The sequence below is a fragment of the Corvus cornix genome, chromosome 4, assembly GCF_000738735.6.
Source record: "Corvus cornix cornix isolate S_Up_H32 chromosome 4, ASM73873v5, whole genome shotgun sequence".
Taxonomy (NCBI): domain Eukaryota; kingdom Metazoa; phylum Chordata; class Aves; order Passeriformes; family Corvidae; genus Corvus; species Corvus cornix.
In genome coordinates this window covers 5,181,399-5,194,269 of record NC_046334.1, presented here as the reverse complement: position 1 = coordinate 5,194,269, position 12,871 = coordinate 5,181,399, and the positions used below count along the sequence as shown (strand labels likewise).

The following is a 12,871-nucleotide window of genomic DNA, read 5'->3' as shown; positions in this document are numbered from 1 at the left end:
AAACACGATTTTTGGATCTGTATATCCCCAGAAGCAAGGCGGGGAAGGTGGAAAAGGTTCAGAATGGCGCTACTATCTGGGGAGGCTGTCAGGGTAATTAATGGGAGTTCTGCCTGAAATGGGCCAGTTCAGGGCAAAAAGGAGAAAAGGCAATGAGAAAAGCTCTGAGGTCTGTGCTTCGCTTGCAAAGAAGAGTCAAAAAAGGTTTTAATGTGAGGAGCCGTGTCTGCCCCGGGGTAACGGAGGGCTCGCCTCCAGACAGGACCTTTCCCCCTCAAGTTTCGCTGCCGCGAAGCGCGGCCGGGACGGCGGCTCAGGCCCGCGGCGGGAGGCGCGGCCGCCCCCTGCAGGGCCGCGGCGGGAGGCGCCGGGGAGCGGGCGGGACGGAGGGCGGCCCCGGGGCCGGGACAAAGCCCGGGGCGGCGGCGAGGGGCACCGCCCGTCTCCCTCCGCTCCGCACTACTTCGCCCCAGATGTCCCCGCCGCCGGAGGAAGGGGGGCGGGCTGAGGCGGGGCCGGGGCGGCCGGAGCGGGGAGCGAGGGAGGTGCCGAGGAGGGAGAGCACCGGGCGGGCTGAGGCAGTCGCGGAGCGGGGTGGCCGCGGCCCTGGCACGGCGGCGCCCGGGGGCGGGAGCCCAGGGGCCGGGCGGAGGAAGAGGAGGGGCGCGGGCAGCGGCGAGAGGAGCCGTCTGGAGGAGCTGCCGCGCCGAGGCGGCGGCGGAGGTGAGCGAGCGGCGGGAGGAGGCCCTGCCCGGGCGGGGCTGACACCGGCCCCGGGGCTGCGGGGTCCCCGCCGGGCGCGGAGCGGGTGCCCGGGTCCCGTGCGGAGCCGGGTGTGTGCGCGGCAGAGGGCGGCGGGCGCAGGGCGTGTGGCGCCGCGCCGGGGGGCGAGAGGCAGAGGAAGGGCTGGGGCGCTCCCCAGCTGCTCGGGGTTTTCCCGGAGGGAGGTGGTCGCGCTGCCGAGTGGTCCCGAGCGGCTCCCGAGCCGTGCCTGCGCGGTGGTGCCCGGGCTGGGAGGGCGCGGGGCTGAGGCGCAGCCCGGGCTCAGGCGGTGGCTCGGGGTGCGGGGGTGCCGCCGGGGGCACGGGGCGGTGGCGCGGGGTGTCACGCCGTGACCCCGGGCTGCCGGGCGCCGCTGCCGCGAACAAAGAAGCGTGCGGGGAGCAGCGCTGCCCTGCAACACAAACTCCCAAAAACGCCCGCAGCCGGCAGGAGGAAAATGGGGTGAGGAGAGGATTCGGTGATGAAGCTTCGCTAGGAGGAATGTTTCTGGGATGAAGGGATATATTCAGTTCTCCTCGGGAGAAAATGCAAGACTTGCTGTGGTTTTGAGGCCACTGTCATATCTGCTCATTGTTTATTGTTGGGTTTTTTGCATGTGGCTGATCACACCTCGTAACAACAAATTTTCTTTAAAACGGCTCTTTTGATTAATTTAACAGTATTAGCAAAAATAAGGAATACGAGCCCTTGACTTTGCTCTTTGTTGTCTGCGTTTGCAGCTGACTGAATTATGACTTGCATGTAGGGTTAAAAGTGCTGTCTTCCTTTATTTCAGAGCTCTAGGGGAAGATGTTGTCTCTTCTGACATCTTGCGATTGAGATACCTGAGAACAGGTTCAGTAAGAATCCAAGTTCCTGAAGAAGACACTACGAATGTATTGAAATAAGAAGCTGTAAACATTTTTTTTTCCCCCGTCTCCTGTATTCCATAAGAAACCATAATGTGAAGCATTTCTCAGACACTCTCTCAGTTGTATGAAGTCTGCAAAGCTTGCTGTCCAGACTGGCTGCTTTAGTCAGGGGTACTTGCCACGTTTGTGGTGTGTATATAGTACGCTGAAGAAAAATCACTTTTTTTATGAAATTCCCAGAAGAAACATTTTATTATGGACAGCTTTTTCTGTATGTATATCCAGAGAGATTAATGCCTAGAGTTGAAAGGCATTTAGTATACACTGCAAAGTTGGCTTTCCCTCAAGTTTTTCCAGATGTATTGTCTCCCTTGTACACTGGGAACACACACAACTGCCTAAACCACAGATGCAGCCATGGAGCTGCATGAACTTGTGAGCCACACCAGAAGTCTTGCTGAGGGCTGGTACCAGCCGCCCCTGCACGATGTCAGCTGAGCTGTGATTGTGCCATGCTGATCCCAGCACGGTGCACAGATGGAGTGACACCCTTCCTGCAGAGAAGAGGCTCTTGAGTTTTACGAGGAAGGGTGGCCAGTCGCCGTCACCTCTGTCGAGTTCTGTGCACAAGATTGTCCTGTGCCGGATGAACGTGTGTCTCCCTGCTCCTGAGATGTTGAAGATGTGCTGCAGCTTATGACACATCCAAGAGAAGAAGCTTTATAAGATGGCTCAAACCAGCTTGCTGCAGGGAAAGCAGTTTTACTGTAGGGAGTGGGTTTTCCACAAGCTTCAGCACTGCCTCCAGGAGAAAGCTAGCTGCGGCAGTAGTGCTGCCAACAAACCATCTCTTGTAGGAAATTCTGGGAATAACACCGGTGGTGTCTCTGGGAAAGGAGCTGCCTGGGGTGTATTGTTGGTAGGAGGCCCCGGTAGTGGGAAGACAGCTCTCTGCACTGAGTTACTGTGGCCAAGCTCACCTGCAAACCTGCAAAGAGGCTTACATCGCCAGGCTCTGGCCTTCCATTTCTGCAGGGCCCAGGACTCTGACACACTCTGTGTTGGAGGCTTTATTAGAGGTTTAGTCACACAAATATGCCGCAGTGGACTGATCCCGGGATATGAGGACAAACTAAGAGATCCTGCTATTCAAAGTCTGTTGCAGCCCGGGGAATGTGAGAGGAACCCTGCTGAAGCATTTAAAAGGTAAAAAAAAATTAAAAAAAAAAAAAAACCTATTGAAAACAAAACCAAAATAAACAAAAAAAATCTGCTGTTTAGGTCTTCCTTCCAGTGAGCCTAAGATGCAGATAGTTCCAAACATGTTTGTTTCATGGCTTGTTATCTCTGTCAGAGCTTACAGACTTACCATGGAAAAATCTAACTTTGTCGTTATAGCTGACATAAATAAATATTCACTTTAAAAACAAAGTTTATTATTAATAGTGAATTTATTTACATTTGTATATTAATACCCTCAGATGTAACTGGGTGTTTTGGAAAGACTTGAAAGTAACTGACTTCAGAGTGGAAAATACCTAGTCCATGGTCTCCATGTGCCATAAAGGTAGGGCAGTTGTCCTTCACAGACCTGAAACAGACCTAATAGGACCCTTGGAAAAGCTTCCAATAACATCCTCTCTCTAAGAGGAGACTGGGCTAATGGATCTCTGGGTCTGATCCAGCACATCAGTTTTATGTTTGTCTAAAAATATGTGGTAGGAAAATGTCAATTAACTCCTTATGTTACTTCTGACAATATGCACAGATTGTGTCAAATCTTTATTGCTACTTCTTTTGTAAGTACTTCAGAGTGTTGAGGGGATCAGAAATTGATCAAGAGGGTTCACCCTGCCCCTTAAGAGGTTTGTCAGCTATCTAAGCTGAATGGAAAAAAAACCAGATTTTTTGTATTAGTGTTCCCAAACAAACCATAGTCTCCGGAGTATGTCACTGGTAATTCTGTTTCTGTGAGGATAAGGACATAGGAAAGGATATATTGCATGTATATAACAGTGTATATCCATAGATTTACTTAGAACAATGTACAGTCTTGAGCACAGCCTGTGTGTCAGTGTGTGTCTATTGGTCTTTATTCCTTTGAGTCACAATGAAGGAAAATTCGTGAAGGACAAGGCTTATCTTCATCAACACAGCTCCAGTTGATAGTGTTGCCAGTATAAAACTCCTCTGGAATATTGGTTAAACTGAAATTTTTTGGTACTCTGTAGTGGTGTAACTTTTTGTGGTACTTGAGGGTTTATTGCCTGATGTTTGCAGTATTAAAAAAAATTCCTCTATTTTTTTTTCCCCCTGACTGCTAAGACTGGGGAGACGAGTACTGAGGTTGAACTGTAGTGCTTGCTCTTATCGTCGTAATGGTGTAAAGGAGCCTTCCAGTTCTGATGGCCATTATGTCCTTGCCTGCTGAATAAACAGGATGCATGTCTACATTGTTCTCAGTGTAGTGTCTTAAAACAAATACTCTAAACCGAGACTAGTTCTGGAATTTTTGCTTGCTGCTAAGTGAGTATGCAACTTCTAACAGCTATTTGGGTCCTAATTTCAGAGGTATTAAGCCCTCTTAAATTCTAATGAATAAAAACTGGGTGCAATTAAGTGTCTATAAATGGAATAGCTGACTGGCCATCTAGCTTCAGGCAGTCTTTTAAAATCATGAAAGTGGATTAATCTGGTGAGTAAGAGCCTGTTTATGTTTAAAAGTCTATTACAGGGAAATCTTACTAATTTAGTACAGGCAAGTTCTAAGTAAGAGCTGGAATCCTTCCTCTGTTCTAAAATTGATTGCCTTACTGCACAGAACAGGAGCTAGGTAAATGTCTTTAGACAAAAATGCAACTGAAATATAAAATGTAAGAGATGCTGGTTAGTCAGACTCAGCTTTTTAGACTGATTTTTATGAGCACGGGGTTTAATGATGGGCTGTTCTGAGTATTTAGGTCAATACACAGCATTCTTGGTTTTGTATTGGAAAAATAAAATAGGCACAACATCCGGTAATAGTCTTTTCCTTCTCAAATTTTGCAGCAATGATTGTGATCTATTACTACACTAAAAATTCTTACGAGGTAGTACAACAGCTTCAGTCAAGATTTTTCTTTTCACCCTTCATGTATCCCCTTGCTCCCACTTACCCTGATCTCCTGCTCTCAAAAGCAGCTGTGGTGGATGGTCTTCATTCTCCTGTTTCAGATTTAAGGGAGATGAGGTGTTGGAGACAAGGTGCTGTGCTGGGAATACAAGTTTTCAGCACTGTGGCAGGGGACCAGGAGGTGGCTGTTGACAGCGGCACCGCGAGCTTGTTCTGCTGGGTGATACAATCTTTGTCCACAAACAAAGAGGCACTTGGCAAGCCCCTTCCCACCATCAAACACCTCAGCCATTTGTTTAATTGAACCTTTGCTAATACATAAACCATGCAAGAAATGTTTTAACAAAATTGTAATTTAGGATGTTCCATGGTTTCTAAGACTTGCCACGGAGCGCTTCAGTCCTCTGCTCTGGTGTGTTTATGGCAAGGTAAAGTCGTTGTAATGTGAAATGAGTTCTAGGAAGACTTAACAGTCAGATAAGATTGCTTCTCCCCTTGTGTAAAGGCACTGAAGAAGCACAAAGTGCTTGTCTCAGTGCTCCATTGATTTTTGCCTTCTTTTAGTTTATTCGGTACAAGAGGGGAAATATTTTTCTTTAAAGGCACTGTCAAATTTTTGCTCTGCTTTTCACAGCTCTTCCAGACCCAGCCATGTATTCAATGGCCTAAAATGGAAAGACTTCTCTTCATAAGTGCTAAACAAGATGACACCACTCTATTTTTGTGCTAATTGTCCTGGAAATAGCAAGAAAGAAAAACTTCCTAATGTCTTGTAACATGCCAGTTTGTAAACAATATAAAGTTTGTTAGTTAAAATAGTGACATGTTTTCCTGAAGGATGTTTCTTAAATAGATTTTCAGCAGTCCTGATGGTCATAGTGATACATGTGCAACTGATGACCCTCAGAGTTTCTCATGCTATTTAAATGTCATATGCATTTATAAGCTTTAAATGCCCTAAAAATTCGTTCAGGGGCAGATCTTGCAGTTTTGAAGAACAGGAAGGGCTGAGTTAGACAAATGTATTTAACATTTTGCATTTGTTGCTGCACTGACAGCTGAGAGAAAGAACAGCTACTTACAGCACTTTTCTTATCAGGCACTCAGTGCTGGAGCAGAAAGCAGCCTTAAATGTCAGGGAGAGAGCTGAACCCTCACTCAAATTTTCAGTGAAAGTAAAGCAGAAGGTAACAAAGATGTTACAGACACCAGAAGTTAAGGGAAAATGATGTGATAGACAGAGAATTTAATTCAAAAGGTCTATTAGGCTCTTCTTCCCTGTTCATAAAGAAGAGTTAAAGTCGGAATAACCCAAATTTTGCAATGCTGTCTCCAGGGTTGTTTTGGTTTTGCTGCAGCAAGTTTATGCTTCCAGTGATTTGGTAGGAATACAGGCAGATACCACTTATCCAAGGCCATGAGGGCATGGAGGAACTCTGATACAAACTGTGGACAATGCTGAAATTTGTGTAAACTAAGCTGCAGAAAGGCATTTCCCTTATGTTCCTGGTTTATGTCTTTCAGACAGAGGAGATGACATTAAACACCTTCAGACAGTAGGGAAAGGCATATAATTCCCATGTACTGTGCTGCAGTTGGGATTACTGGTGGGAGGCAGAGCTTGCTTCATTTGCAGCCGTTGCTCTTGAGTTTGAAAGATACCCAAGACCAAAGCTCCTGGGATAGAGAATTTAGAGGTGGAACGTGTTAAATAACACCATGTTTTTAGACTTGCACCAAACTCACCTTTGGTGTGTGTTGGTCTAGTACAAACCTAAAGCAAATATTGAATTTTGCTTGGGTGTGTTGCTGCAATTAATAAATCACAAAAAAAATAAAAGGCGAATTTCCACATCTCCCAGCAGCCTGGTGCAGATGGAGCTGCTTTGCTCTCACTCACAGATGAAGTTTCATTCTTTCTGAGTGTCTTTTCAGGGAACTTCAAATCTTTTAAGACCTTTCACATCCTTACGTCTCGTGTATTGACTTTGGGTCAGTGATGTCCAAGTGTTTTTTGCTTGTGAAGTATCCTAAAATTGTATTACTGAAGTATTTCTCATACAACTACTTTATTGTGAGAGGGTCTGATCTAAGTGACTTTCATCAGGAAAAAGAACGAAGCTGTGAATTCAGATTTCCACTTAGAGACCCAAAAAAATAGAAATTTAAAAGAAGTAAAGCCACAAAACAAAACCAGAAAGAGCTGCTGAACGAATTTGTGACTCTATAAGAACTTAATGGAAGTTTTCTCAAACTGATGTTACATCCTCTTTACCAGAAATGAATATAGGGAAGCTGTACCCCAGAGCTTAAGTATCCTTTTTTTTTTTTTCAGAAAGGACACCACATTCTATGCATGCTGATGCTAAATTCAGTGCAGTGGTTCCTTTTGCAGATTCCCAGACTGTCACAGCTTTTCTTCTGTTTCTACCTCCTGATCTCTGTGTGCTCAACAGATTTACCTTGTCGTTTAATGTGACCAATAATGTTAAGTGATGTAAAAAGCCAAACAGTTTTATAGTTCTCTAGAATATGCAAATATCTGTAGACTTGGCTGTAAGAGGTGTGAGAGGTCATGTAAGGTTCTCTGCTGACTGCACGTTTGAAGCAGGGGTTTGCATTGATTAAATTTGAAAGCCTTGTATGAGTGATGTGAGTCACTCCTTTGGACAGCGTTAAAGTGCAGCAGTTCTTGTGCCAGTAGCTGATCTATGTAAAGTTCCTTCTGCCTGCTTGGAGAACTCCAAAGGATTGAGCCTCTGGTGGTGTGTCTGTGGCAATATAATGGAAACCTAGTAATATAAAGGGCAAAAATAAAGGGCAGAATTCAGAAGAAAAACTTCTGAGCGTCAGCCAATGCTAACAAGCATTTCCTCCCCCCCAGCCCTTCACCTGTATTGACTTTCTATGTTACTAAGTTATTTTTTTATCTTTTTCTTCCCTTTTCCCTCAAGAGTCGTGTATCATCAGAAAGTTGCAAGTGGTAGGTGGCAGAGTTTTTACTCCTATCTAAGTGATACGGGGTAACAAGTGTTATTTCAGGTTCTGGATTCTTTGTCTGACAACGTAGAAAAACAGTGGTTTGTTCAGCAGACATACTGTGACTTTTGTCCAGGAACTTTCAATCTGCAGTACTGAAATGCATTTTTCTTGCTTAGACGAAGGAAAAGATTTAGACATTGAGTTGTAAATGATAACAGATGAAGTGTGAAGAAGCTGTTCATTTTTAGAACTCCTTGTACCGTCTTTGAAGTCAGTAATATAATAAAAATTATAATGGATTGTGTAGGCTTTATTGAACAATTAACTAGTGAGCTTTTTGCTGGTATGGAGTACCTTATTGTTAATTGCAAAAATTTGAGTGCATTTTGGAGTAAATTTGAGATGAATTAAGAGTATCCTGACTTTAATGAGTTTTGATGTTGCACCCTACAAAGTTAAGAGTTTCCCTTGCTAGTGAATTAACCACAGTATGTGATTCTGCTGCAGTTTGCAGCACCAGGTTCTGAGACTGCTGTGAAAAGGTGACAGTGAGAGGCAGCACATTGGAGACAGTTACAGATACCTGTGCTTGGGCTACTGGAAACCCAAAAGCTGCTGGGATTTCTATCAATTCACTCTAAAAGATAATTACTAATTCAGTATTAATCTTTTATAGATAATAAATGACTCGGTTTTTCTCACCCAGGTCTCAGACTGCCTGGGAATGATCTACGTCTCTTTCTCTAATCTACTTAATTCTGGAAAGGGCTGCTACAGAGCCTCTCCCTCTGCTTCCAGAGCTCCAGTACAGTCTTGGGAGCTGTTGCTCTCCAGGGGTTGCAGGGAAGGCATGAAGATACAGATTTCGTCAGTCTCTCTTAATTTTATAGAACTATAAATGGTAGAAACTAACTGTATCCTTTTTCATGCAAAGAAGGACCTGAATGCATGATAAATTAATTTACAAGACCCTTTAAAGAAGAAAGTTATTAAACCTCCAGTGTGTTTATTCGTTTACCAAGTGTAAAGTTCAAATGTGCAATAGACTGATTTGAACCTCGAGAAGGTTGGAAGGGGAGCTCAGAAAAATCAAGTCCAGCATCTCTTTCACCAGACAGAAAAAACTGAAGATGCTGGCTTCATCTGCTCTTATGCTTCACAGTTCTTCTAGAAAAAAAAGCTGTATGTTATCCTGAGTTGTTTTTTTTTGCTATAATCTAAGATTTTACTACTTAAGGTGTTCTCCAGAGACATGGAGAAGAGATTCTTTCTTTCCTTTTTGGGACAGCCTTCTACGTATTTGAAAACAGCTTTATTCTCTTTCATCTCTACTTGAAATTAAATAATTCCAGTTTGTTAGTCTGTCCTCAGAGGTCATACCTAAGAATGAATGTGGCATTAAAAAATCCCTTAGCTAAATAAAAGCTTTCAGTGTCTAAAGGGAATTTTTCTTACCAATGTTTTAGATGTGTAAATAAGCAGCATTCTACTTCTGTACTTCCCCAGATTTTTGTCCATTCCTACATCTTTCACTTATGCTTGACTAGAATTCTGAAGTTAGTTGGACCCTAGCCCAGAAGAGCTTGATCTGTTAGAAGATTGAGTTCTCCTTTTAGTAGGAGTTTTCAGTTAAAAATGATCTCATTACAGTTAAAAACGATCTCATTACAGTTAAAATCAAGTTGTTCTGTTTATTTATGATGTATTTAATGCTCAGAAATGATGGAGCAAGATACCAACTGAAAATCATACCAATTTATGGGTGAGATGAGAAACTATTTTTGTAAGAGCATGCACAAGAGGTTAAAAAGAATCTGCCAACTCAGCCTGTCTTTCCAGCTCAGTGAAAGAAATTCTGAACTGAAATCCACTGAACTGAAAGTGAAGTTGCAGAAGGTAAATTTGCCCTTGTGAGAGCATCTTGACTCTGCTGGAGCTTTTTGAGTATTTACATGTAACTGGGGCTTTAGACTTGTAACTGATGCTGGGTTTCATAGGAAACTCTTGTATTCTGGCGTTCTCCAGACCATTAGAAAGTTGAGCATTGCCTGAAGCTTAAGTACTTTGTGGCATGTTTCTCTTTAGGCTTTTCCCTTAAATCTGTGGAGTTAACGGGTCACATAGCAGCAGTGAGTGTTTCTGCAAGAGCAAGCTGTATGTTCCTCTTTCATTGTATGGAAGCACAGCCTACAGACTGAACATAATACCGTTTAAGGTTTTAACCTTTTCAGATTAAATTACCATAAGAAAGTTTCCCCAAGGCATTTTAATAATGACAACTTACATAGACCTTTTTGTCTTCTATTTCTATAGGCATTAACATTTTGGCTTTAATCAGTGTGGCTCAGACTTAAACCTTGCAGGTTTTCCTATAAGCTGTTTAGTTAGATGGACCTTCATAGCAATTCTTACTTGTTAATTATTTCCCTTCCCTTCAGTTTTCTATGCACATGTTCATAGCTTGTGCCAGGGTTTAAGTTTCTTTTCCTTTCTTCTTTTTCAATGAAAAAATTAAAAGGATTTGGTGGATGGTGAAGTAGAAAGGACTTAGTGTGTCTTATATACTGGGAGAAGATAGTATTGAAATAGCACCTCCTGAAAGCAATGACTTGAAGAGATTTCAGTTTCTTGCTCGTGATGATACATGCAATACACTTGGAAGGGTGAGAAATCTTCTGTGTATGTCCAGGAGCAGGAGTATTTTCAATAGTTAATGCAAAGACACTTTGTGATTGAAGAATGACTGCTGAAAAAGAAATAATCAGGCAAAAAAAGCAAGAAAATAATTACATTGACCCAAGGGTTGAGTTGTACAGAGGTGCTCAAAGGTATTGCAGAGGAGATGCTGGAAAGAATGGAGGTGGGAAGGTTCCTGGTCTGCTTGTTGGCATCAAGATGTGATAAGATAGCATGAAAAAAGAACTGAAAATGAGATCATGATAAGAAGGCAACTGGGGAAATTTACATAATGAAGTAAAAGGGGCAAACCAATTGCAATCAAGTGTCACATGTTTGTAGATACCTTCAAACAAAGTGAGGACCAAAAACTCTTGCAGGTAAAGGCCATCAGACTTTTGGCTCAGTTGTGGATGCTGCTGTTTAAATTGATGGGAGTGAGAGGAAGGATGGAATAAAGGATCATATGTGAGTGGACTTTAGGTCCACAGACCAACCACCAGTGTCTTTTCCTTAGGTTTTTTTCTTTGTTATGTCCTAGTGTGAGCTGGTAATACTGGTGCTTGTGTGAGGGAGGGGAGGTGGGTGCCGGGCTGTGCATAGATGCAAATTGTGTGCTAGAGATCTGTGATATCTTAGAACATGAGAGAAGGAAGGGAGGGGCCATGGCAGCACCTTATTTAAGGTTATTTGCAGCATCATGGAGTTGTCTGGAAGAAAGAGAAAACTGTTCAGGAGTTCTAAATGAGTTAAGGAAAATACCAGCAATATAGAGATGACAGTAACAGGCAGGTAGGAATGAACCTCAGGAGGAAAAACTGTTGAGAATGGGATTACAGCATGATCTCCATCTTACAGCAGTTAATTAACAAATCTTGGTTTAACTGCATCAACTCTCCTGCAGCAATAGTGAGCATGATACACTAAGCTGTCCATCCTTTTTCTACACTTTCGTGAAGTAAAGTTCAACAGGACATTAGAAAAAAAGTTCTGTTTGTAGGTAAAGTGCAGCTGATCTGTGTTAAGTGAAATTGTGTCCTATATGATTTTGGATTATCAAAATTTAACAGTCTAGCAGATGGATACTTCAGCAGTTAACAGCACAACACCAAATCATTCTGTGTTTCTATACTTTTTTCATTAGTACTTTCTTCTATTTTAACTTGTGCTTAGGTTTTCATCCCCAGCAAACAATTTGTGTATGAGTTATAGGAGAGGAGGAAGAGGAAGATGTAGTTTCTCTCACTGATTATTGTAGCTAAGGCTAATAAATATGAAGCTACAAAATCAGTTCCAAAGCTAAATGCATCAGTGCTGTAAGATTATAGAATCAGGTCTACATGGTGCTAACCTAAGTGGTTTTCTTGAGAGTAAATTGTCGAGAAAATACAGAAAGCATCAATTGGAGAATACAGGCAAAACAGGGAAACTATATCTGCTTGGGGCTGGGGGTGAAGAAAACAAAGCCACAAGATAACTGATAAGGCCCCAAAGTGATGCATGAGAAACATATGCTGTGAATTGTACTTTGGGGAGTATGGGAGAATAATTTTGAATGGGACACATGAAAGCTGCTCCATCTGTTGCCTCTTCAACTAAGACAGTGCAATAAACATTAGGGTAGTCCATTTTACTAAGATGGAAAATAAGATGGATAAAGATATGTGGTAACACAAACATAGTAGGAAAGCTGTCTTAAGTGTGCTTGCCTAGGAAGGCAAATTCTTAACAGCTTTTCATCTGGTATTTGTGCAGAGGATTTTCTCAAAATGAGGTTGGACAATATAATCCTGCAATCAGTTCAGCAGTGGAAGTGTGGGGTGCTTTATGATGGTGGGCAAGGCATGACATAGGCAGGTGTGGAGCAACTTGATTAGGGAATTACCAAGATTGTAAAATGTCTGTTGTTGTTTAGCCTGGTTCTTCCAGGCTGGCAGTTTGAGAACCCCCTGTTCTGAAGGAGCCTCTTACTGCTGAAACAGCGACTGCAGCTCCTCTTCTTCCTGCTTCCCAATCAGTAATGTTGGGTTTTTTTCCCTTTGGAAGGCATAGGAAAATCTAATTAATTTGGGGATTGTCAGACTGAACTGCAGTAATAATGGTGACTCTTTTATTGTGTGTATTAATCTACTGTATTCTGTTTTATGGTCGTGGAATAATAGAGCATAGTAAACTAGCATATAGCCTGACAACAGCCACACAATTGAATTTATTCAGTGCAGTTTTCTACCTGTCTCATCTGGGAGTTTTTAGTTTTCTTCTTGTACTTAGCATTTCTCTCATGCCAGCAAATACAGTCATATACCTGTAAAGAAATATCTGTTACTTCAGCTGTGTTTATGCACTGCATAAATAAAAACAGAAAAAAAGAAAGGGATTTTTGTCTATCTCCAAAATGTAGAATAATACCTACAAATTCAAATGCCTATAAAGCTACAAGAATTGCAACTCTGTTGTGTACTGTGTC

At 42.7% G+C, this 12,871-nt stretch overlaps 1 protein-coding gene across 2 annotated transcripts in view; it reads left to right on the top strand.

Annotated features, from left to right (window-relative positions):
- The first annotated feature begins 582 nt into the window (after positions 1 to 582).
- The window catches only part of ANKRD50 (ankyrin repeat domain 50), a 39,783-nt gene continuing 27,494 nt past the window's right edge, over positions 583 to 12,871 (top strand). Inside the window, exons 1-2 of one of the 2 annotated variants that reach the window (XM_039550786.1) lie at positions 583 to 723; positions 1,559 to 2,840. In XM_039550786.1, coding sequence (XP_039406720.1) covers positions 2,362 to 2,840 — 479 coding nt within the window. In that variant the 5' untranslated portion in view covers positions 583 to 723; positions 1,559 to 2,361. Of the gene's footprint in view, positions 724 to 744; positions 834 to 1,558; positions 2,841 to 12,871 lie in introns of those variants that run through there. The other variant, XM_039550787.1, reaches the window with a different exon arrangement.